This window comes from Chiloscyllium punctatum, chromosome 7, assembly GCF_047496795.1.
Source record: "Chiloscyllium punctatum isolate Juve2018m chromosome 7, sChiPun1.3, whole genome shotgun sequence".
Lineage (NCBI taxonomy): Eukaryota > Metazoa > Chordata > Chondrichthyes > Orectolobiformes > Hemiscylliidae > Chiloscyllium > Chiloscyllium punctatum.
In genome coordinates, this window is record NC_092745.1 from 54144695 (window position 1) to 54171116 (window position 26422).

Consider the following 26422-nt stretch of genomic DNA (forward strand, 5'->3'; position numbering starts at 1 on the left):
TAATGACCTCTGCCCCCCCCCCTCCTCCTCCTCCTCCCCCCAGCAGCCTCTGCCTGTTGCTAGGGCGAAGGGAGCGGAGCCTGGGCCTAGCCTCGGGGATCACTTTACTCCTGGCATCATGAGTACCATGTGCGCTGATACCATTCTCATTGTGTTTATCTCGGTCTGCACCGCCCTGTTAGCCGAAGGTGAGCACTTTCTGCTGAGCCCGGGAGTCAGTTCCTCTTCATTCCCACACCACCGCCCCGCCCCCTCTCACTTTACAGCTCACTCCCCCGCAGTTCCCATCATCCCCATCCCCTCATTACTCCCCCAGCCTCCTCTCCCCCCCCCCCCCCCCCGCCGCCGCCGCCGCCGCCGCCGCCGCCGCCGCCGCCTGTCTCGCCCCTCATCACCCCCTCCCCCGCCGCCTGTCTCGCCCCTCACCCCCCCCCCCGCCGCCGCCTGTCTCGCCCCTCACCCCCCCCCCCGCCGCCGCCTGTCTCGCCCCTCATCCCCCCCCCTCCCCCGCCGCCTGTCTCGCCCCTCATTCCCCCCCCCCCCGCCTGTCTCGCCCCTCATCCCCCCCCCTCCCCCCCCCCCCCCGCCGCCGCCGCCGCCTGTCTCGCCCCTCATCCCCCCCCCTCCCCCGCCGCCTGTCTCGCCCCTCATCCCCCCCCCTCCCCCGCCTGTCTCGCCCCTCATCCCCCCCCTCCCCCGCCGCCTGTCTCGCCCCTCATTCCCCCCCCTCCCCCGCCGCCTGTCTCGCCCCTCATTCCCCCCCCTCCCCCGCCGCCTGTCTCGCCCCTCATCCCCCGCCGCCTGTCTCACCCCTCATCCCCCCCCTCCCCCGCCGCCTGTCTCGCCCCTCATCCCCCCCCTCCCCCGCCGCCTGTCTCGCCCCTCATCCCCCCCCTCCCCCGCCGCCTGTCTCGCCCCTCATCCCCCCCCCTCCCCCGCCGCCTGTCTCGCCCCTCATCCCCCCCCCTCCCCCGCCGCCTGTCTTGCCCCTCATCCCCCCCCCTCCCCCGCCGCCGCCTGTCTCGCCCCTCATCCCCCCCCTCCCCCGCCGCTGCCTGTCTCGCCCCTCATCTCCCCCCCCCCCCCCGCCGCCTGTCCCGCCCCTCATCCCCCCCCCCGCCGCCTGTCTCGCCCCTCATCCCCCCCCCTCCCCGCCGCCTGTCTCGCCCCTCATCCCCCCCCTCCCCCGCCGCCGCCTGTCTCGCCCCTCATCCCCGCCGCCTGTCTCGCCCCTCATCCCCCCCCTCCCCCGCCGCCTGTCTCGCCCCTCATCCCCCCCCTCCCCCGCCGCCTGTCTCGCCCCTCATCCCCCCCCTCCCCCGCCACCTGTCTCGCCCCTCATCCCCCCCCCTCCCCCGCCGCCTGTCTCGCCCCTCATCCCCCCCCCCCCCGCCGCCTGTCTCGCCCCTCATCCCGCCTCGCTGACACCCTTTTCCTCCTTTATTCTCCCCTCTACTCTTTTTCTTTTAACTTCAAACATATACTTTACTCATAAAGAAGAATCTTTGTGTGTATACATAATGCAATTCGCTTTTGTGCAGTAACATATCAAGGAAGCAAACACACATTGGAGGTTGACTCTATGTAGACAAAGCAACAACATCTCTTACAGATACAAGTCTATGTTTACGGGTGAACGTTGAAGAGGTAGTGCTTTTGAGGCATTAGGAGGGTCTTCATTTAATTTCAGAAAGACTTCAGTGACTGGGTGAGGAGACTAGGGGCATTCTGGCAAAGTTTGCTGATGATACAAAGTTAGGGGGACAGTCAGGTAGTACTGAGGAGGTGGGGAGGCTGCAGAAATATTTAGGCAGCATCCAAGGAACAGGAGAATCGACGTTTCGGGCATAAGCCCTTCTTCAGGAATCCTGATTCATGAAGAAGGGCTTATGCACGAAACGTCAATTCTCCTGTTCCTTGGATGCTGCCTGACCTGCTGTGCTTTTCCAGCAACACATTTTCAGCTCTGATCTCCAGCATCTGCAGTCCTCACTTTCTCCTTGCAGAAAGATTTAGATAGTTTAGGAGAGTGGTGCAGGAAATGGCTGATCAAATTCAACATGAGCAAACGTGAGTTCTTGCACTTTGGAAAAAAGAATACAGGTATGGACTATATTCGAAACTGTGAGAAAATTCATAAAGCCAAAGTACAAAGGGATCTGGGAGTGCTAGTCCAGGATTCTCTAATGGTTAACTTGCAGGTTTAGTCCATGATTAAGAAAGCGAATGTAATGTTGTCATTTATCTCAAGAGGGTTGGAATATAAAAGCAGTGATGTGCTTCTGAGACTTTATAAAGCTCTAGTTAGGCCCCATTTAGAATATTGTGTCCAATTTTGGGCCCCACACCTCAGTAAGGACATACTGGCACTGGAGCTTGTCCAGTGGAGATTAACTCACACGGAAGATCCCTGGAATGGTGGGCTTAACATACGATGAACACCTCAAGATCCTGGGATCTTATTCATGAGAGTTTAGAAGGATGAGGGGAGATCTCATAGAAACTTACAAGATAATGCATGGCTTAGAAAGGGTGGACACTGGGAAGTTGTTTCCATTAGGCAGGGAGACTAGGACCTGTGGGCACAGCCATAGAATTAGAGGGCGTCAACTTAGAACGGAAATGAGATATTTCTTCAGCCAGAGAGTAGTGAGCCTGTGGAATTCATTGCCACAAAGTGCAGTGGAGGTCAGGACGTTTGATGTTTTTGAGGCAGAGATTAACAAATTCTTGATCTCGTGAGAAAATAAGGGCTACAGGGAGAATGCGGGTAAGTGGAGTTGAAATGCCCATCAACCATGATTAAATGGTGGAGTGAACTCGATGGGCCGAATGGCCTTACTTCCACCCCCACTCCTATGTCTTATGGTCTTGTGGTCTTTCCCCACTCCCCCTCCACTGCCCTCCCTCCTTGACATCCCCACCTTCAACAATTTATTTCTTGAGTTTCCTTCTTCCCACTGTCACTAGAGGAATATAGCTTCCCTTCTGAGTAAAAGTGGATTGTTTCTGCAATTTATCCCAATTCTGTCAGAGTTTTCAGAACGCTTTGATGACATTAGGTCAGAGCTTGCATTTACCATCAAAGAAAATTCATGAGATTTCATATGAGTTAGAATATGGAAGATTTTCATAAAGCTTTGGTTAGGTACAATATTTGTTTTCCACACAGGTTGTGTTATGTGCAATTTTGTTTATAACCAAATCAAATTCTGGTACAAGTCCTAAGGACTGGGATAATATTGAAAGCATGAAACAGTTGCGAATTTTGATATTTTGAATGCAAAACTTGCATCATTGTTGGGTGCAGCTCATTACCTATGAAGGAAACTGGTGATAAAATGAACTGGAGAAAGTGAAGTTGTACATGTGATTGAGTGATCATAGTGAATTTGGAGTATCTGAAAGGAGGAGGGTAGTAGAACAGCCTGATGCTTATTTGACTTGTACTTGAAATAAAAGTACCCTGTACAATGTTCTATAAATAGCAGGTTTTACAGCATTCTTGGAGAGCAAAACAAGTTAGTGTTTCTTCAGTCAAAACTGGAAAAATTAGAAATTTAGTAGGTATTGGGCAAAATTCCTGATGAAGGACTTTTGCCCGAAATGTCGATTTTCCTGCTCCTCGGATGCTGCTTGACCTGCTGTGCTTTTCCAGCTCCACACACTTGACTCTAATCTCCAGCATCTGCAGTCCTCACTTTCACCTAGGTTTTAGGGACGTCAAAGCATGAAGGAATTGGAGGGAAAAAGAGCGAAAGAGAAGGCACAAGAAGAAAAAGTCAGAAATCGCATTGGAGAAAATAGAAATTTAAAGTAGACATTCCTAAAAGAAAAGTGTTAGTGAATTAATTAGTAATGCAAAGCTAAATACTGCAGATGCTGGAAATCTAAAATAAAGACAAAATGTTAAAAATAGGTTAGGCAGTATCTGTGGAAAGACAAACTGAGTTAGTGTTTTGTAGGTGCATGAAGACTGGGCAGCAGAGGAAGGCAGAGTGTCATCTGATTACAAGTTGAAGAAACCTACCATTTGAAGTGTAAGAATTATTCCTTACGTAGTTAAAGAGTGATTTGTGGATCAGTGTTAAAGAATGTTACTGCTCGTAAATTACAAATTTGAGGTTGTTCATACTTAAATAACCAAAACATGCTGAAGTTTTGGTTATTTGGTCATACATATTTTCTTATCAACCGGTTCAGAGATTTTATTACACACCTCTGCAGCAAATGGGACTTGACCCTGGGCCTGAAAACAACCAATGCTGGAGATCAGTAGGTCAGGCAGCATCCATGGAGAGAGAGCAAACTAATGTTTTGAGTCTAGATGACTCTTCAGCAGAGCTGGCCTCCTGGTTCAAGGGTAGGAATGCCAGCACTACACCACAAATTCCCTTTTTCTTATTCAGCAGAATCTGAAGTTTTTGGTTTTACAATATGCTGAAGTAATTAGTATTTAATTACTATGCTTAATAGACTCGAGGCTATTGATTGTACCTGTATTGGGTGTCATCTCGAAATTAGAAATGAACAATAAGTTAGGAAAAGATAGTCATTGTTGGAAAACTATTTATTGGCACTGACTTAGCTTCAAACGAATTGGTGAATGCTTTCATAGAATAATACAGTGCAGAACAGGACCTTCGGCCCTCGATGTTGCGCCGACCTGTGAACTAATCTAAGTCCATCCTTCTATACTATCCTATCATCATCCATATCTTATCCAAGGATTGTTTAAATCTCCCTAATGTGGCTGAGTTAACCACATTGGCAGGCAGGGCATTTCACACCCTTACCACTCTCTGAGTAAAGAATCTGCCTCTGATATCTGTCTTAAATCTATCACCTCTCAATTTGCAGCTGTGCCCCCTCGTACAAGCTGACATCATCCTAGGGAAAAGACTTTCACTATCTACCCTATCTAATCCTCTGATCATCTTAATATGTCTCTATCAAATCTGCTCTTAGCCTTCTTCTCTCCAGTGAGAACAGACCCAAGTCTCTCAGTCTTTCCTCATAAGACCTTCCCTCCAGACCAGGCAACATCCTGGTAAATCTCCTCTGCACCTTTTCCAATGCTTCCACATCCTTCCTGTAATGGGGCGACCAGAACTTTACACGATATTCCAAGTGTGGCCGCACTAGCGTTTTGTATAGTTGCAGCATGAACTCAACTGGAACTCAATCCCTCTACCAATAAAACCTAACACACCATACACCTTCTTAACAACACTATCAATCTGGATGGCAACTTTCAGGGATCTATGTACGTGGACACCAAGATCCCTCTGCACATCCACACTATCAAGAATCTTTCCATTGACCCAGAATTCTGCCTTCCTGTCATTCTTCCCAAATATTCTGCCTTTCTGTCATCCTTCCCAAAGTGAATCACCTCACGTTTATCTGCATTGAACTCCATTTGCCACCGCTCAGCCCAATTCCGCAGTTTATCCAAGTCCTCCTGCAACCTGCAACATTCTTCCACACTGTTCACAACTCCCTTTCATGTTTCAAGTTATTTGTAAAATCTGCCCAATTACATTTAAACAAGACCTATAGGTTACCTGCAATACAATGGCGAAAACCTTCCATCTAGCCTAGCCTTTTTACTCTGCTGATCTTAATTTCCTCTTTGAAATATCAATGACTGTTTGGCTAAATTTTTTGTACCTTAATCCAAATTACATATCTTGGGTTTACTGATATTTCTGGGGAAACGTGCAAAATTTTTTTTTTGGGTGGGGGATAAAAGGATTGTCATGGCAAAAAAATGTTTAAGGATAAAAGAATGTAATAAACCTGATGTAAAATCTGATGAACAATATCAGAATTTGAACATATTAAAACTCAGTGGTGTTCCTTGCCATATTGCTGAACAACATTTATGACCTATGTGCTTCATTGAGGTTTTCCCTCAATGTTTTAGATGGTGACAAATCTTCCAAATGAAAATATTTCACTTATTCAGAGCTACTGTATGTTTACACTGATTTCTAATAATCAGAATTAGAATGACCAGCATTTGCTGTATGAAGGAAAATCATCAAGGAACTACAGAGTTGTATCCCTGTTGTGAATGTTGAAATTCACTCAACCAGTGAATGCCAAAACTAAAAACATTGAATGCTGAAAATACTCAGCAGGTCAAACATTATCTGTGGAAGAAGAAAGAGAGTTAAATTAGTCAGACTGAAATCTTAACACCAGCTTGCACAGATACTGGTTGGTTTATTAAATGTTCCAGCTTTTTTATATTTTTAGTTCAAATTTCCAGGAGCCCAGTATTTTGCATTAATGGTTTAACTGCTGCTTGTTGATTTCAGTTTAATGTTCATGTACTTTTGGCATCAGCACCTGTGCAAACATATTGCACAGCACATCAAATGATCTTTGATATTCAGTACTTTGCAAAGTAACTTTGAAAGATTATGATCCTGTCAACTCTTTGAGCTTTTCTGAAGGTGAAATACCTTAAATGAGGACATTATGATTGATTTTTTGATAACTAAAGCACATGAACTGACTATACAGGATATAAAATGAAAACTAGTGTCATTAACATAAGCTTGATGTTTCTCTATTGTGAAAAAGACTGGCAAAAAATTGTCATCTTTTGAGGTGTAACCATGTAGATATCATATTTTTAAGTGTATGGCTGATTTGAGTTTTGGATCTAATGTAATTGGGATGGATCGTTCGTTTCCCCTCTGGCAGTTATAGAGTCATAGAGCACAGAAACAGACACTTTGGTCCAATTTATCCATGCTGACCAGTTTTCCCAAACTAAACTGGTCCCATTTGCCTGCGTTTGTCCTATATCCTTCTAAGACTTTCGTATTTGTGTACCTGTCCAAATGTCTTTTAAATGTTGTAACTGTCCCTGCCTCAACTACTTCCTCTGCTCGCTCATTTCATACATGCACCACCCTCTGTGTGAAAACGTTGCCCCTCAGGTCTCTTAAATCTTTCCCCTCTCATCTTAAACCAATGTCCTCTAGTTTTGGACTCCTATCCTTGCGGTTGTGGAATACCTTTGCTATTAACCTTATCTATACCCCTCATTTATAAATCTCTATAAACCTCAACCTCTTATGCTCCAGGGGAAGAAGTCCCAGCTATCTGACCCCTCCTTACAACTCTAACCCTCCAGTCCCAGTAAAATCCTTGTAAATCTTTTCTGCACCATTTACAATTTAATAATATCCTTCCAAAGCAGGGTGACCAGAATTGGCCTCACCAATGTCCTGTACAGCTGCAATGTGATGTCGCGACTCCTGTAATCCATGCTCTGACCAATGAAGGCAAGCATGGCAAATGTTGCTTTTACCAGCTGTACTCACCAGCCAGCAAGATACTCTGACCTTCTGGTCAGGGTCTGGCACTGATTTGCAAATGATTTGCCTCAATCTCCATGTCCAGTTGTGTTTCAGCCATATGGCTCCCTGGCCAACTCTGGGCTGTTGACTATGTGCATGTGAATTTCTGGGACTGCATATGCAGAGGGTGAAGCCTCCTTTTGGAAGCGGGATTGCCACTGGGCCCTGAGGTGGAGTCAGACTTCACTCCTCACATGTGCTTTTGGTTCACCATCACCCTCGTCCCAATTTAGTCTTCATTCAAAACTGCAGGGAATGTCTTCAGCACTGTAATCTCTGGCACAGGCTCTACTGTGAGCTGTTATGCTAAGTCTAAGAAGTATGGCCAAAGCGTAGGTTAGCCTTGGATATTAAGTTCACATGATTAAATGAACAGTTGAATTGCGAGCATTTACAGTTGAAGTTAAACATCAAAGAGACAGATTGACTTTGCTGTTTTGCCCCTCTAATGTGCAATGCTGTGGGGTATCTGCCAAATGGGAGGTTCTAGATGCATGCATGTTTAGTAATTGCTTATGGAGCAATTGAGGATATTTATTACAAGATAGCTGAGCAGACCCTGGGTCATACATCCTATTTCAGCATAGAGCACGTTGTTGAGAATGAAAACAATACCTGAATCTTGGGGTGTGGGAATTGACCCAGAAGAAAAGCACAAACAAAACAATGGCACAGATAGAGAAACAGAATCTGTAATTATTGTTGAAACGTTAGCTGAATAAGTAATTGAAAAATGTTTTAAAGGACGTTACAAAATTGGGACATTGAGGCCATTTGTGCCTCTGCTGGATTTCTCCAAGCTATCGGTTGAATTTTTGTTCCAGAAATGAGAATGGAGCAGTTAGCTTTTTACAATGCTGTATATATTCTGTATATTTATCTCAGTCAAAAAGACTTAACTTTGAACAGGTAAGAATGCATACAACTAATATAACATTTGGTTGCTTTTCACATTACATAAAGGGCCAGAGAGGGGAATTAAAATAATTTTTTTTGCTTTTTCAGGTATCACATGGGTACTGGTGTATAGAACTGACAAATACAAACGCCTGAAGGCAGAAGTAGAAAAACAGAGTAAGAAATGTAAGTAGTAAATTGGGAAATGCATTGATGTGTTCTGGAAATCAACTGGATGAAAAATATTGCTTCCAAGATCTAATTTCCTATAACTTCTGATACATTTATAAAATTGTAATTCTTCCTGTGCTTTTAACTTCAAGATGGTAATGACTCCATTTTCAGACTGCAAATATTACCTGTCTCTTCTCAACTCTGCTTACGTATTGTTCATATCCAGTTAAAGAGAGGCACATGCTGTTTCATTAAATTAAGAAAGTGAATAAGTGAAACTAAATTGGAAGACCAGTCTGTCAAGGACTTCAGCCCTGTCCTATGATAGAGAGAGGGGCTGATTTCAATGGGGCTAGGTGCATTGTTATATTAGTGTCCATTTAGTTCAACTTTGACTAATTTTCATTTCTCACTGTTTCCTTTTCCTACAGTAGAGAAAAAGAAAGAGGCCATTACGGAATCTGCAGGGAAACAACAAAAGAAGAAAATAGGTAATGATCAGAGTATAATATGATGAAGTTATTCACTTCAAGAGCATGATTTATAACACCTTCTGTGCATATGGTGCCTTTCACATGAACCCAAGATCAACCATCAATTGGATTTTAATATCTTAAAAAATTCTACCATTTTGCTATTTCTGTATTAGATAGTCATGTGTAGTGCCAGAAAACCACACAGTGTACTGAACAGTTGAACCAAGTAGTATGAAATTGTTGGGGTGGGCCTATTGACAAATGTTGAATCTGTTTCCTTTTTGTCTAGTTTTTATTTCTTAGTTTTGGCTCACCACTTTTGCAGGCATTGTTTGACACAAAGTCTGCCTAGTAATAAATTCAAGATTTAACATTGTCGGTCTTGTGGACAAATTAATACTCTGTAACCGGAATTAACCACCATTGTGTTAGTGTGTGAAAGAATTAGTTGAGATGAAGAATTCTTGTGACCCAGGATATCGAGGTACAGTGAGATTTAAAATGTTGATTTTTTTTGTATTCTACTGAAATAGCATCATACGAGGTTTCCAAATTGAATTGATTTCGCAGTATGAATTTCTTGCCTGAATTGTGGCTTGATTTTCTGCCATTAATGTGCTTATATTTCAAGTAATTCTTCCTCAGTCCTATCAATTGTGAGTAGTCTGCAGGTCACTTCAAATTTGGATCCTAAGAAAAATATCTCAAAGATAAAGAGAACAATATAAAATGAAAGCTCAGGTTCCAGTGTAGAGTTCTGTGTACAATTCAGTAAAAGTTTGTCGGCAAAGCATTGTGTAGAATTGATTTAGGGTGGTGGTGAAGGATGTGTAGTGGATTGAGGGAAGGATATTGATGTATTGGCAGAAGTATGGAATGATTAACAACGTTACCTGAATTGTGAGGATGCAGTATTCAGGAAAGGTCTGGAAAAAGGAAGACTGAGAAAATGCTATAAAGGAAATGGATAACATGGATGTGATAAAACTATTTCTGCTTGTGGGACTGACTCTAGGACAAGATGGCACAATTATTAAAATATCTAAAGCAATGTAATTGAATGTTACAACTTTGAAACTGATGCTAAGTGAACTAGTTGTAGCAAATAATATTGGTCCATTTACAGAGAAGCTTATTTCAAATGAGAGAGAGGAAATAGTGTGTTGTGGGGCCATGGTTGACAGAAATAAAAATGAGAAGAAGTTTATATGTTGTCTTTATGCTGTAAGTTACTTGTGATGTGCAATAAAGACTTAAGCTTGATAAAAGGGTAAATTAGCAATATATATAGATATATATACCTTTTCTAGATTGTGTACACATTGTGCTGTATTGTGCTCATGTTGTTTATCTGAAATACTTCAGTAAAGTAAAATTAGTATGGACTAATCTGAAGCAGACATTCAAAGTTTGGGAGAAGATCTGTAGCTCGGGTGCTCATTGTTGTGGTTCTGTTCGCTGAGCTGGGAATTTGTGTTGCAAATGTTTCGTCCCCTGTCTAGGTGACATCCTCAGTGTATGGGAGCCTCCTGTGAAGCCTGGCTTCACAGGAGGCTCCCATGCACTGAGGATGTCACCTAGACAGGGGACGAAACGTTTGCAACACAAATTCCCAGCTCGGCGAACAGAACCACTGAAGCAGACATTCTGTCACCACTGTGGCAGCACCTCTCTGCAAGAAAAAAAAGCACAGAACAAATCTCTTAAAGGCACAGTACCATCACACATGGGAATCATCATTTACTCTTAATTTGTTTTTAATCTCCTCCCTCCTGGAAGATATGGATTTGCAAGAGTGCATGAACTAAAACAGGATATGGAATGAAAAATTTTATATTCTCTATTTATAAAAGGTAAATTTAACTTTTTAACATAATTTTCAGAGAGACAAGAGGAAAAACTGAAAAATAATAATCGGGACCTCTCAATGGTAAGTAAAACTTTGACCAATTGATTTTAATAATGGCGTTCAACCAAAAATGTACTGATTTCTGCAGAGAAAATTCATTCAGTACTTTTCACTCGGTCACTTACACATTATTGATAGTAACAAATATAGCAGGAGTTATTAAAGGATGCAAACATCACTGCAGTTGCACATTTTGGCATCTTCTCTTCAGGCAATAACTATTTAATATGTAGAATCCATGTTTAAAAGTGTTGTCTGGATTTGGGCATAATGTTTTTATGTAGTAGAATCCTTCATCCTTCAACAATATAGAATCTGTTTCTAATTTGAGGAAAATCAAGTCTTCCTTAGGAATTATTTGTTAACTTTTTATAACTTTGCTTTTTAGGTGCGAATGAAGTCTATGTTTGCTATTGGATTCTGTTTCACTGCTTTGATGGGCATGTTTAATTCTATGTGAGTAGACATAATACAATATTGTGCTTTTATTATTTTGTGATCGTTAACAGAATTTTTCTTTAAATCTATACATGAATGATAGATTTCAGATTATTACATTTACCTCAAATATGTGATTTGGCTATTTTCCACAACTGGTTGCCTAGGTATTGCAGAATGTCACCATTACCATTTTGCATAGGGTGCAGAGGTTATCTATTATGTTTCAACATTATACAGTCATCCAGCTTATATATTTAAATAAATACAATATACTGTCACAAAAAATGTATGTAAGGAAAGCCAATTAATAAAATTAATTTCTTATCCTACAAAAGATGTGTGCATTAAATAGCTTGATGCTTTTTGCCTCATAATTATGTTGACCATTAGATAAATGATATAATACTGCTGGTAGTCCCATGATGCCGCCAAAATAACTAATGTCTGCTGCCATTTTTCTCTACTGTAGACTTCCTAAGTGCTTAGCTGCAGGACTTCCCTCAGCCACATGGCCACTCCAAGCAAACAAAATAGAAATTGCAGATGCATAACCTTTAATCACTAGCAATGGCGAATTTGTACACATGTAAATCAAACATATCATTGATGCATAAAAATAATTCAGTCACTGTTACGTCAGCCTCATTTATGTGTTCTCAGCAAATCATTTGCATTGTATCACATTGGGCATTGTATAAATGATGCTCATCACTCATACCACGTTAGCATGATCTTTTGACTTTGTTTTTGTATATTTATGTCCCTATGTCCCAATGTTTATAGTTGATTTTTATTTTTGAGAAGTAAACTATTACATTTTTTGGAATTAGTTCTGAGAATCTAGAATTTGATTTATAATCATTCATATTGATTGAGTAGCTTAATTCCAAAAACCAAAGAATGCCAAACAGTCAAATCTCTAAAATCATTTCACAAGGCTATAAAATAATAAATTGATGGCTGCCATGAAGAAGCATAGAATGATGTGACCTGAGGATTTCTCCATGGTCACTGTCCTTTGCTAGTTACTGTTTTTGATAGATGTTCCTGTCATTCTCTGCTTTTTGTTTTCTCCACACACAATATGTCCTGAGATCTACGGGTAAATTTTCTTTCAGTGATAGGTAAAACTGAGATTAGCTCAGTTGGCTGGATGGCTGATTTGTGATGCAGAATGGCACCAACAGTGTGAGTTTAATTCCCACGCTAACTGAGGTAATCATGAAGGACTCTCCTTTGCAACCTCTCCCTTCACATGAGGTATGGTGACCCTCAGGTTAAACCATCACTAGTCCCCCCTCTCTGGGACTGTGGCAACTGTACCTTACCTAAGACTGAGTTTGTTGGGTTTTATGATTTGGGACTTTGGACTGATGAAGACTATTTATATATTTGCATTGATCAAGAGGGTACTGTCTTTCACATAATGTCTTGTATGATTTAATTCTGCTGTTAATAGTCAGAAATTTGAGAAGTGTTTGAGAGGTAAATAGTGGTTGCATTAGAACGCGTGCTGCAGAACCCTTCTGATAGTAGTGTTGGTGGAGAATGTTTTTAAATGTTGTGCCAACCATCTTAAATTCTATACACCGAGCAATAACAGCATGCTTCTTGATACAGAGGAAATATTTCACAATTGGGAAATAACTCAACAAGAAATACCATCTAAAGAACTGGAAATTAGCTGGTGAGAAAACTGTATCAACATCCACTTCCACTCAAATCTTCTGGCACTGTAAACAAGCATCTGTTGAGGGCGTTACTTGTAATTGTAATATGTCTTTTTGTGTTCATTAAAGTCCAGTGACCTAAAAATAACTGGCAATCGTGCTAATGTTCATTGCTGCAAGCTTTTAAGGTTTTCTTTTTATTTTTCATGATCATATACTGCAGGAACATAAATCAGTGAGCTGCATGCTCTGCTTTCCTGTTTAGTCATAGAACAAGACATTTGACTTATTGAGCTTGTGCTTATCTTTGGATAAAGTTATCCAGATGACCCCACCCCTGATCTTTCCTCATAGTTTGAATTTTTTTCATTTTCCGTGTACTTAATTAGTTCCATTTTGAAAGTTAGTGTTTCTGCTTCTGATCACTGAATTCCAGATTATAGTTGTAAACACAGTGAGTTGCTAAAAGCTACAGATACCACTCTAATCTTTATCCAATTACGTTCTACCTCCTTTAGAACCATGTTGGTTGCAAACTTAATGTTTTGTGTGCACATAAGCTAGATCAGACGAGTTTACCAAGTGTTCCTTCTGGTCTCCCTCATGTGAGAAGGATGTTGTGAAACTTGAAAGGGTTCAGAAAAGATTTATAAGAATGTTGCCAGGGCTGGAGGGTTTGAGCTATAGGGGGAGGCTGAATAGGCTGGGGCTGTTTTCCCTGGAGCATCAGAGGCTGAGAGGTTTATAAAATCTGAGGGGCATGGATAGGGTAAATAGACAAGGTCTTTTCCCACTGGTAGGGGAGTCCAAAACTACAGGCACAGGTTTAAGGTGAGAGGGGAAAGATTTAAAAGGGACCTGAGGGACAACTTTTTCAAGCAAAGGTTGGGGTGTGTACAGAATGAGCTGCTAGAAAACGTGGTGGAGGCTGGTACAATTGCAACATTTAAAAGGCATCTGGATGGGTATATGAATAGGAAGGGTTTAAGGGGATATGGGCCAAGTGCTGGCAAATGGGACTAGATTAATTTAGTTAAAAATTTCACAACACCAGGTTATAGTGTAACCGGTTTATTTGGAAGCACTAGCTATCAGAGCGCCGCTTCTTAATCAGGTGTGATTTTTAACTTGGTCCACCGAGTTCCAAAACCGGCACCTTAGGATATCTGGTCGGCATAAGCGAGTTAGACCGAAGAGTCTGTTTCTGTGCTGTGCACCTCTCAGAAGGCATGTCAGCAGCAAATAAGAACTCTGAGCAGTAGGAGTCCATCTGGCCCTTTGAACCTGCTCTGCCATTCAATAAGATCATGGCTGATGTTTTTGTTGCCTCAGCTTGACTTACCCACCCTCTCACCATAACCCTTAATTTCTTTAATGTTCAAAAAAATTTCTAGCTTAGCCTTAAAAACATTTACGTCAACTACTTCACTAGGCAGGGAATTGCATAGATTCACAGCTCTCTGGGTGAAGTTCCTTCTCAATTCAGTCCTAAATCTGCTCCCCTTCATTTTTATGCTATGCCCTCTTGTCTTAGTTTCACCTGCCAGTGCAAACATCTTCTGTAAGTCTATCTTATCTGTTCCCTTCATAATTTTATATGTTTCTATAAGATCCCTCCTCATTCTTCTAAATTCTAATGAATATGATCCCAGTCTACTCAGTTTTTCAAACCCCTCAACTCCGGAATCAACCTAATGAACCTCTTTTGCACCCCGTCTAGTGCCAGTGCATTCCTCCTCAGTAAGTTACCAAAACTACACACAGTACTCCAGGTATGGCTTCACCAGCACCCTACACTGATTAGATTAGATTACATTACATTACAGTGTGGAAACAGGCCCTTCGGCCCAACAAGTCCACACCGACCCGCCAAAGCGTAACCCACTCATACCCCTACATTTACCCCTTACCTAACACTATGGGCAATTTAGCATGGCCAATTCACCTGACCTGCACATCTTTGGACTGTGGGAGGAAACCGGAGCACCCGGAGGAAACCCACGCAGACACGGGGAGAACGTGCAAACTCCACACAGTCAGTCGCCTGAGGCGGGAATTGAACCTGGGTCTCTGGCGTTGTGAGGCAGCAGTGCTAACCACCATGGCGCCCACTGCTGCAACATAATCTCCCTGCTTTTAAACTCAATTTCTTTAGCAGTGAAGGACAAAATTCCATTTATCTTACCTGTTATACCTTCTATAATTCATGCACAAGGATACCCAGGTCCCTCTGCATAGCAGCATGCTGCAACTTTTTACCATTCAAGTAATAGTACTTTTTACTGTTATTCCGACCAAAATTGACGACTTCACATTTATTAACATTGCATTCCGTCTGCCAGACCTTTGCCCACCCACTTAAAGTATCTATGTTCCTCTGCAAAGTTTCCCAGTCCTCTGCACACTTTGCTCTATCACTCATCTTAAATTCAATCAAGGGATGTGTGACACTGGCTCAGTGCCCAACCCTCATTTCTCTTGAGGTAGTGATAAGCTGCTTGCTTGAACTGCAGTGGTCCTTTAGATATTGGTACATTCATAGTGCTGTTAGGTAAGGAGTTCAGGATTCTGTCTGAGCAAAAGTGAAGGAATGGCAATTGAGTTCGAAGGCAGGATGGTGTGTACCTTTTGAGAAAACCTTGGTGGTGTTTCCATGCATCTATTGCTCATGCTCCTCTGGGAGTAGAGATTGCACATTTAAAAGTTGCTATTGAAGGAGCCTAGATAAGTTGTTGCAGTGCATCCAGTTGATGGTACATACATACTGCTGCCACTTTGTGCCCTGTTTTTTCCTGGATGGCTTGTTGGTTGCTGTTGGAGTTACTCTTGTCCAGGTAGTGGATTGTTTGTATGTATAACCAGAGTATTAAATAATATTGGATGTTAGTAATGAGCACCCAATCTGAATCAGCACGTTTACCAGAATGTCAAAGATCAGTGGTTGTGAATTCTGTTTATTTTTGAACAAGTGCTGTCAGCTACTGGTCTTGGCAAATACTGTTTGCTATTTGTTGCATAAGACCTGTATAATGGGAGCTGGTGGTTTCTAATCAATCTAACTGTAATACAAGGTCAAATAGATATGTATAGAGAATATAACAATGACTCATATGACTATTTTTTTGAGGATTCTCTCTCAGTGCCTATATTTTTCCAGGACACAAATTTAAAGCAATTAGCAAAACAATCAAAGCCAAATTGATATTTTTTTGTTTAAAATGTGCATTATGATTTGAATGCATTGTTTGAATTTGCTTCCAATAGCATTGCTAATGTCATCAAAAGTGCATTGGCGAAATGCTTCACAGGAAGACCATTGCAGGGCTGTGGGGAAAAGTAGGGGAGAGGAGCTAAAAGGTTAGAATTGCTGGAACAGCTGGGTTAAATGGTTGTCTTCTTTGTTATATGGCTTTAAATGCTAAGTATGCAATTAAATTGTAGATGTATCCCTAGTATCATGCTGTCAAAAACATTTACGACCCAATTAATTAATCTTTAACATTAAATCTGATTAAAAGAAAAGGCCATTTGTTAGTCCTTGTTCACAACTGATGTTCACACTTTGAATTAATGGGCAAAAATGCTCCTTGAGTTTTGGTGACCTAGTTCATTAAGCTGAGGGAAATAAACATCAATTAAATTTATCTTCATTTTTGTTGATCTTTCAGGAATGAGTTTTATTGTCCCAGAAGTTTTGGAAAAATCCAGAGGACTTCTGTCACTCTATATATAAAACCCAACTAATACTGAGATCTAGTATCAGAGGACAGAAATGTATGCACATTGTGTAAGTGATATTTCCAAAGTGTGCTGCAAAAGTTGAGGCTTGTACACTTCTGGTCTGTTTGTGATTGTGAATAGTACTGGGGTTGGCAAGGGAATAAAATTTACTGAGTAGAGCACTTCAGTGTCTGTTACTGAAAGTGGCTTGGTGTCGTCACTACTAACTGAGTTCTAAAGGACATTGCAGTAGACTCAGTCTGGCAGCTGGAGGCGAGGGAACCAATGATGAAAAAATATACCGGACTTCATGCTCACTAAACTCTGTTACAAATGCATATTTTCGTGAGAGTACTGATAGGAGTGATCAGCAGCAGGATTGTAAACAACCTCAACTTGTAACTTTGTGACTTTCATCATCATCTGCCATTGCCATCAAGTCGGGAGTTCCACTTTGGTGTGATCAAGAGTGAGAGAGGGCATGCCAGAAACAGCACCTGGCATACCCTAAAAACGAGGTGTCAGTTTGTTAAAGCTCCAGCGTAAGACTGTTTGTGTTCCAAACAACATGTGACAGATGTATTCATTAGTTGTGGGAATCAATTAGCTTGAAGCTCAGCAGCCTTGCCACATCAGTGTCAACTAAACAACTCACTGGATGAAGAGGCTCCATAAATATCCCCATCCTCAGTGACAGGAGAGTCCGACACATCAGTGGAAAAAGTAAACCCGAAGTCTTTGACACCATCTTTATCCAGAAGTGCTGAATGGATATTGTGACCACCTCCTGAGGTCCCCTGTCTGACAGTTGAATTCATGCACGGGATATTAAGAAACAGTTGGAGACATTGAACACTGCAAAGGCGATTGCCCTGGCAAAACTCCAGCAACAGAATTGAAGACTACGCTCAAAACTAGCCATGCCCCTAATCCTGATACAACTCCCAACACTGGTACTTATGTAGAAATTGAAAAATCCTGTCCACATGAAGCAAAACAAATGCATCCCAGCTAATTGCTGCCCCATTGGTCTATTCTCAGTCATCAGCAAAGTGATAGACGATGTCATAGTGTTATCAAGTGACACTTGCTCAACAATAACATGCTCACTGACACTCACTGTGGGATCTGTAAGAGCCACTTATCTCCTGACCTCATTACAGCCTTGGTGTAAACCTGGACAAAAGACCTGAAGTCAAGAATGACTGACTGACTGCTTTTGACATCAAGGTAACGTTTAACCAAGCGTGGAGTCCTAGCAAAACTGGAGTCAGTGGGAATCAGCAAAAACTCTTACACTAGTTGGGGATATACCTAGCATGCAGAATGATTGTTGTGGTTTCTGACACACCTATCCTAGCTGCTTTATTAATTAATAATTTATTAATTATTTCTGTCAGCCATGATCATATTGAATGGTGCTGCAGGCTCAAAGGGCAGAATGGCCTACTCCTGCACCTATTGTCTATTGTCTATTGTCATAAGGTCAGAGAGGATCTAGCAATCTCTCCTTTGACATTCAATGGTATTGCCATCACTTCACACATCGTAGGACTTACCATTACACAGAAGGTGAATTGGGCCAGACATAAATTCTAAGGCTATAAGAGTATGCCAGATGCTGGGAATTCTGCAGCATGCAACTTGTATCTTGTCTCATCACTTGTGCTTTGCAAATTCTGTAGTGCTCAGGCCTTTTGGACTGTCTTGGAATACTGTCAGTGCTTGGATGGGTGCATCTCCATAGCACTCAAAGCTCAATAGCATCCTAAACAGAACAGCCTGCTTGATTGGCACTCCATTTACCCTTCACTACCAGTGCACAGTAGCAGCAGTATGAATCATCTACAAAATGCATTGCAATTCTCCATGACTTCTACATCTAGAAGGGCAAGGCAGAAGATGCATAAGAACACTACCATATGCAAGCTCTCCTGCAAGTTACACACCATCCTGACTTAGAACTATATTGTTCCTCATCTATCACTGGGTCAAAATCTTGCTATTTAGCACTAGGGTGTCCTTACACCACATGGACTGCAGTAATTCAAAAAGGTAGCTCACCACCACTTCCTTGAGGGCAATAAGTCTTGGCTGAGCCAGTGGCACTCACATCCCATAATATATATATTAAAAAGTAACCAAAACCTATGTGATTTGTTAATAGGCTAGCATGTCATTGCAATATGCCTGTCCTTACAAATGAATCGTATGGAATGTGATTTGAAAACTATCCCTTTTTAAGTATCTTTTACTTTAGCTATTCTGATGTTGTGATGTTTGAGTGATATGAACTCAACTTTACAAAGAAAACTGTATTTGCTAGAAATTAATTGAGTAGGAAGTAACATGGAGAAATCTGAACAACAGATCGTACTAATAAGTACAGAAGAAATGTGTATGAGAAAAATCTATGAAATATAAAATGCTATTTAATGCCCATATGAGATTTGGTTCCAGGAAATTTGGGAATAAATGTGTTTTATAAATTGTTCAGTATTTGATTATGGGTTTCCCTTCAAAATTATTAGTTTTAAATATCCAAACTTTGTAGAATGTTAATAGCATAGAATAGGTATCATGCTGAAATTACTCATTTGACACATCAAATCTGTGTCAGCTCTTTTGAAGGGTGAGCTGGTTAGTCTCACTCTTATGCTCTTTCCCCTGCAATTTTCCACCTTGAAGTCATTATTCAGTTCCACTTTGAAGAATACAGTTGAATCAGTATCCACCATCTTATTGGGCATTGCATTTTAATTCAGTTTCTTTTTATTTATTTTGTCTTTCTGACATCTATCAAATGTTCTCTTAATGCTAAATATTCAGAATTTGTCTTTGTGGCAAAATGTTATCCCATTATAAAAGCCTTTTTTCTTATTTATGTGTTTTATGTGCTGCACATGATAGATGAGTACTTTTACTATTTCCTTTCCAATTTGTCTCTGTTCTTTGTTCTCTCATCACATTCTGATTTAATAATGGCCAGTGACTAAGGAGAGCACTACAGTGTAAGTAAGAGAATGTAAAATTTATGAAGCCTTTTTCTTTCAGTCTGCAGCAAGGAATTATATATTTTGGGATGGAGTTATTTTTATTTGGGTTTAATATCTTTCATTGCTGGAGTATAGTTTCATTATTGTTTATATCGCCATGAAAGTCCTGTCATCTGAGATGACTGCGGCTGCTGGGTTTTTTTCGCAGTTATCATTGAATAGTCTACAAACCCCGACTGAATTTTGCCCTGTTTTCCCAAGTACAGTAAATGATATCAATTCACTTAAAAACTGGGATTAGAAAAATAGATATTCTTGGTATTTAAGAGTTAGTTCCACACAAAGAATTACTTTATGAAACGGCTGTTGGAGGATCTGGTTTAAAGTTTTTATTGTGAGCCATCTGATGTCAACTTTGCAATGTTGTTTTATGTAAGATTCACTAAGACTATCCCATTCTCCCTAGATTTTTCTGAAAGGGCAAATAAGTTAGATTCACTTCCTTTCTCTGTAGCTCTGAAATGTGATTTCTCCTTATGTACGTATTTAATTCCATTTTGAAAGCCACAATTCCATCTTCCTCCAGCACATTCTCAGGCAGCATATTCTACGTACTAACCATTCCCTTTTGTAAAAATAAAACTCAAGTTGCTATTTGCTCTCTTGCCAAGCATCCTATGTCGGTATCCACTAGGTTTTTGACCCTTCCATATGTGAAGTTTCCTAACTGTCAAGGTATCCCATGATTTTGAAAACAGCAACTCCTTTTAACCATCTTTCTCTCTGGAAAATAACCCCAGTTTATCCAATCCATAAAACCAATTGACTTTCCTCAAGACTGGAACAATCCTCATAAATCCTACTTCCCTCCGCATCCTCCATTGAAACCCACTTCATCCTGGTGACTTACCAACTTTTAAATACAATTTGACTATTGAATCCTCCTCTTCATTTTTATTAGTCCATCTAGGTCTCCTCTATCTCATCTTTCACTATGACTTGAAAAACATCACTTTGGTGAAGGCAGATGCAAACTACACTTTTTAGCATCTTGACCATATCCACTTCCTCTATGCATAATTCCCCCTTTATTGGTCTCTAATGGGTCCCATGATGGCCCATGCTATTCTTTTACTGATATGCCCTTAGAAGTCTTTGTCTTTGTTCAGGTATAGCCTTGACTTGCAGCAGAGTAGACTAGCTTTTATTTGTAATTTCTACCGTATACAACTGATACAGTAAAAATGAGACTGTTCCTCAGCAATTCAAAGTTGTGCATAGAATTTCAGATGGGAAAGAGTCCAATCATACCGTGTTTAAGGAGCCTGCTAGCTTGGGGGAAGAAACTGTTGCACAGTCTGGCCATGAGAGACCGAATGCTCCAGTATCTTCTGCCAGATGACAGGAAGGAGAAGAGTTTGAGCGAGGGGTGCATGGGGTCTTCCATAATGCTCTTAGCCTTTCGAATGCAGCTTGGGTATAAATGTTGTAATGGAGGGAAGAGAGACCCCGATGACCTTCTCAACTGAGCATTCCTATGAATGACCTTTAAATGACAAACAAGTTGTCAGAATAATTATTACATCACAAGTGATCGAAACATTATTAATTGACTATCTATCTATTTTCAGATTTTATTTTATTTCCTTTTTTCCCAATCTGACTTCTTGGAATATTTGGCAAACAATCTTTGAACACTGTTCAGTGTGTTCAATGGAATTGTTTGAAAGTTGTCAGATCAACCCTCCCATCTCTTTTTCTTCCCACCCCTCCAAAAAAGTGCAAGCACACACTAATGCTCTCATAAACAACATACTCATGCACGTGCATGTATTCGCATGTACACAGTATGCAAGCACACATATATCATGTTACTCCTGAAGACACTATTGTTTGAATATTACAGACACCTTCAGTTTTTAAAAAATAAACTTCAGTGGGCAATTGTCGATTTGTTTTGCTTAGTTAATGGACCTGAACTCAAATTATTCACTTTAATAGCCTCAGAATACAGTATTTTTGTTTTTATATTTTAGTATTTTGATAATTTTTCACTCTTTAGTACCATGAACTGGAACAAATAATTCTTTTATTCCTTCAATTATGTTGTTTAAATTTTGTGCTCATTTTGTTTTTAATGTACAGTAACTTACTTTCATTTAATTCCACCCATAATAGGTTATCCAAAAAAAGAAATGATGGAACTATATTATTCTATAGGTTTCAAAGTTAGCAAACCAGTTGTTTTTGCCTTGTGGTTAAAGGAGTCATCTGAGCTTCCTTAAAATTCACATTCTTTTCATTATTTTATTATTTAAGAAATGGACCATGACAGTTGTACTGTATAATAAGATCTTCTGATTTTCAGATCATTCAAGGTGCATTAACTTTTACATTTCTGCCATGAGCTGTTTTGTGTAAGTTGTAATGAACAACAACAGGAATTGCTGGAAAAACTCCGCAGGTCTGACAGCACCTATGCAGAGAAAACAGCATTAATGTTTCAAATACAGTGACTCTTCTTTAGAACTCTAGCATCATCAGTTTTTTTTTATTTTTGAATAATTTTGGGTTGTTTCTTTTTCCAGATTTGATGGACGAGTAGTAGCTAAGCTCCCATTTGTGCCTTTGTCATATATCCAGGGATTGTCCCATCGCAACCTTCTTGGAGAAGATTATACCGACTGTTCTTTCATTTTCTTGTACATTTTATGTACAATGTCCATTCGTCAGGTACGCATCTATCATTCCTCTGAATAAATGGAATAAACTGTTGTAGTACAGCATGGAGAGTGCAGAGGAGGAAGAGGCGTGGAAAGAAATGTAGTTGTCCAATACAATATTTACTCAGAGCAAAGACTGCCAGGTCAAACTTGAAGTGAAAATAGAATCAAAACTCACTATTAATCTCTAACTTTATATATATATATATGGGCAAAGACTAATCTTTCTTTAGCTGACTTCAAAGTTGAAAGCCTCTATTAACAATAATTAACTTTTTGGCTGATAAAAATCTATATGGAAGGAAATCATGACAAGCAATAGTACACTGTGATATGGATTCAAGCCAATGTCGTTCAGTTCAAACCAACACTGCATTAGCCTGACAAAATTCACTACGTTCCTGTGCAAACTAGTTGATATGTGGTATTGAATTATGTCTGTCTTAATCCCACCACAAATGGTTTAAAAGCTAATTTCATTTCACAATGTATCTTTCTGGTTTACCTATGTATTATCAAACTGGACCAACTTCGCTTGAACGTAACTGGTGTTTATTTTGTGATGTAAGTGTTTGTGTTTTCAATTTTAAACAAAGTAAGTGACAGCCTGAGTGCAACAGATTTTTTTTTCAACTTGCTTCCTGTTGTTTCTCCATTTAATAATGTTGAGTGGAATTGGTTTGTATATGCATGGTTAAGAGTCTTACTTGATTTGCTGAGTTTCGTTTTAATTTTAAAATTGAGGTGACAAATACATTTTGCTCGCCACCTTGGAAGAGATGGAAGAAGTATAAATTCCAACTTAGAGATCCTTCATGTTTCCTGTGTTTACATGCAGTTTGTGTGCATGTGTATATTTTTCCTTGTGACTGGTGTTTCCTGATGCAGAAATCTTATTTCACATTTTTTGTGGATAAAGTTTTTTTCAAGTTTTGATATTTATTAATTCAAATTGATCTTCCTTGATGTTTTTAGTAGAAAAATGATTAGCTTTGCGTTTTACTCCACATTTGAGTTTAAGCTCTACCCTAAACAATCTTAACTGAATAATCTGCCCAGTGTATGGCAGGCACAGGGATTAGAGTGCTGGTTGCTTAATATACAAGTTGCATAAGAATTGGCAGCGTAGAACACGACTCGACGCTGCCATAAAGTGACCATGCTTTTTTGAAACTAAGTGGCCACAACTGCTCATAAATACCATCAGTGAGATTTTGATCAAAAGGGTGAGAAAGAGGCAATCAAGTGATCAGTTCCCAGAACAAGTAAACTTACACTCATCCTTTATAAGTCGATCGCTATCGCTTGGTAAGGTCTTCAGGCGGTCACAATACTGATTTCCCCTTTTGAAACTTGGACTTTATGGGGGGATACCACATGCGATAGTGGGGGGGTGGCTTTCTGACTGCAGATTGCATGAAAAATCAGAATGATGTGATACCGGAAAATGGCCATTTTACTGTATTGTACTGTAAATTTGCTCGCTGAGCTGGAAGGTTCGTTTTCAGATGTTTCGTCACCATACTAGTTAACATAATCAGTGAGCCTCCGGATGAAGCACTGGTAGCATAATTTCCTTGGGTTGATGACATCATTTCCTGTGGTGACGTCATTTCCTGTTCTTTTTCTCAGGGGTGGTAAATGGGATCCAAGTCAGTGTGTTTAAAGGAGACGTGAGGGGCAAGTTTTTGAATTGAATTGAATTTATTGTCACGTGTGCCAAGGCACAGTGGAAAACTTTGTCTTGCAAGCAACACAGGAAGATCACAGAGTTAAGTAGCATCGACAAGTAAACAATAGGTAAACAGCGGCAAAAAGACAAGTACAGGTGAATATTAAGAGTTTGTGAGTCCATTCAGTATTCTAACAACAGTAGGGTAGAAACGATACAAAACTGGCTGGTGCGTGTGTTCAGGCTTCTGTTCCTTTTCCTTGATGGTAGAGGTTGTAGAAAACATTGCCAGAGTGGGATGGATCTTTAAGAATGCTGGCGGCCTTTCCTTGACAGTGGGCCTGGTAGATGGATCCTATAGATTGGAGGTTGGCTTTTGTGATTGTCCAGGCCGAGTTCACCACTCTCTGTAATCGTCTCTGATCTTGAATGATGCAGTTGTCATACCAGGTAGTGATACATCCAGACAGAATGCTCTCGCTGGCGCACCTATAAAAGTTGACAAGCGTATTTGCTGTCATGCCACATTTCCTCAGCTGTCTGAGGAAGAAGAGACGTTGTTGGGCCTTTGTAACCAGTGCATCCACATGAAGATTCCAAGAAAGCTTGTTGTGGATGACCCCTCCCAGGAGCTTGGCACACTCCACTCGTTCCACCTCTGTGCTGTTAATATGTAGGGAGGCATGAGTAACATCCCGCCGAAAATCAATAATGAGTTCCTAGGTTTTACTGGCATTGACAGCTAGGTTGTTCTCAGTGCACCATTTTTCCAGGTCTTCCATCTTCCAAGTAGTCTGTTTTGTCGCCATCTGAGATTTGACCGACTGTGGTGGTTTCATCAGCAAACCTATAAATGGCATTAGTCTGGTATTTGGCGCCGCAGGCATGGGTATACAGTGAGTACAGTAGGGGCAGAGTACACACCCCTGGGAGGCTTCAGTGTTGAGTGTTAGTGAGGATGAAATATTGTCCCCAATCTTCACTGATTGTGGCCTGTGGGTCAGGAAACTGAGGATCCACTTGCAAAGAGTGGGGCTTAGTCTGACATCACTAAGCTTAGTAATCAGTCTCGAGGGGATAATAGTGTTGAAGGCTGAACTGTAGTCCATGAGTAGGATTCTTACAAAGCTGTTCTTGGTGTCAAGATGTCCGAGAGTGTGAAGGGCAAGTGATATGGCATCTGACATGGATCGTTTGGTCCGATAGGCAAACTAGAATGGGTCAAGAGTAGTGGGGAGGCTGGAGTTGATTAATGCTATGACCAGCCTTTCAAGATTCTTCATAACCACTAAAGTTAGGGCCACTGGGAGGTAGTCATTGAGACGGACTGCATGAGCCTTCTTAGGCACAGGAATGATGTTGGACCTCTTGAAACAGGCAAGGACAGCGAGTGGTAGGAGTCTGGAATGCAGATACAATGAGGGCATTTAAGACTCCTTTAGATAAGCGCATGAATATGTACGGAATGGAGCGAAATGGACCAAGGGCAGGCAGAAGGGACTAGTTTCATTTGGCATCATGTTCAGCACGACATCTTGGGCTGAAGGGCCTGTCCTTGGGCTGTACTGATCCTATTTGTTTTTATTTCTCATCTCTACCAAACCTGACGCTATATCTTGCTTTTTTGAACTAAGATAATTTCTAACGACTGTACTGATGAAATCCTTAATTAACAGTGCTGAGAAAGATTACCTGTTACTAATTTGTGTTCAATCTTATTACTAGACTTGATTTCAAACTATATTCTTGTTTCTGTTGTTTTTCTTTCCCTATAGAATATTCAGAAACTACTGGGTCTTGCTCCGTCACGTGCTGCTACCAAACAGGCAGGAGGATTCCTGGGACCTCCACCTCAAGCAAGCAAATTCTCATGATGTAGTTGTAGCCCAATAGTAATCTGATATCTATGTACTAAATGTGGCTCTTCATAGCTGAAAAGGCAATTTGAATTTTGTTTCTATCTAGCATTTAAATCTAGAAAGGTTGATGTGTAAAGTTATTGGAATACTTATGTGACATTAAACTGCCATTTTTTGAATACAGAATCAGAAGCCAATTTGCAACGTGGTTATGATTCTTTGAATTGTTGAACAGATAGTGAACTTAAGCCTAAAATAGCAAAATATCGAAATAAGTTATAAATTATAGAAATTGCTTCTTGATGGGTTTAATTAAATGTTCAATTTAAAAATGATCTGATCTGAAATAATTTTGATTTGAAATGTTAGGCTAAAGAATGGGAAGTTAACTTGTGATGAGGCTGATGTATTAAAAGAATAAAAACTTTTAATCTTTCAAGTTCCATGATTTTTAAATATGCAACAGTGGAATTAAAATCTGATTTCACTTTACAAATCAAGTTGAA

At 40.7% G+C, this 26422-nt stretch overlaps 1 protein-coding gene across 1 annotated transcript; it reads left to right on the top strand.

Annotated features, from left to right (window-relative positions):
- tmco1 (transmembrane and coiled-coil domains 1) lies at positions 1 to 26422 on the top strand. Its single transcript, XM_072573585.1, has 7 exons — positions 1 to 188; positions 8385 to 8462; positions 8882 to 8941; positions 10810 to 10856; positions 11224 to 11291; positions 22251 to 22395; positions 25833 to 26422. The coding sequence occupies exons 1-7, from the start codon at positions 119 to 121 to the stop codon at positions 25929 to 25931; spliced, it is 567 nt and encodes a 188-aa protein (XP_072429686.1). The 5' UTR covers positions 1 to 118; the 3' UTR covers positions 25932 to 26422.

What these genes read in the sequence shown, in the direction of transcription:
- tmco1 (XM_072573585.1), top strand. Translation starts at nt 119, where the DNA reads ATGAGTACCATGTGCGCTGATACCATTCTCATTGTGTTTATCTCGGTC. An exon ending in AGAAAAACAGAGTAAGAAAT is followed by an intron (nt 8,463 to 8,881) that starts GTAAGTAGTAAA and finishes CTTTTCCTACAG; the next exon opens with TAGAGAAAAAGAAAGAGGCC. An exon ending in GTACAATGTCCATTCGTCAG is followed by an intron (nt 22,396 to 25,832) that starts GTACGCATCTAT and finishes CTTTCCCTATAG; the next exon opens with AATATTCAGAAACTACTGGG.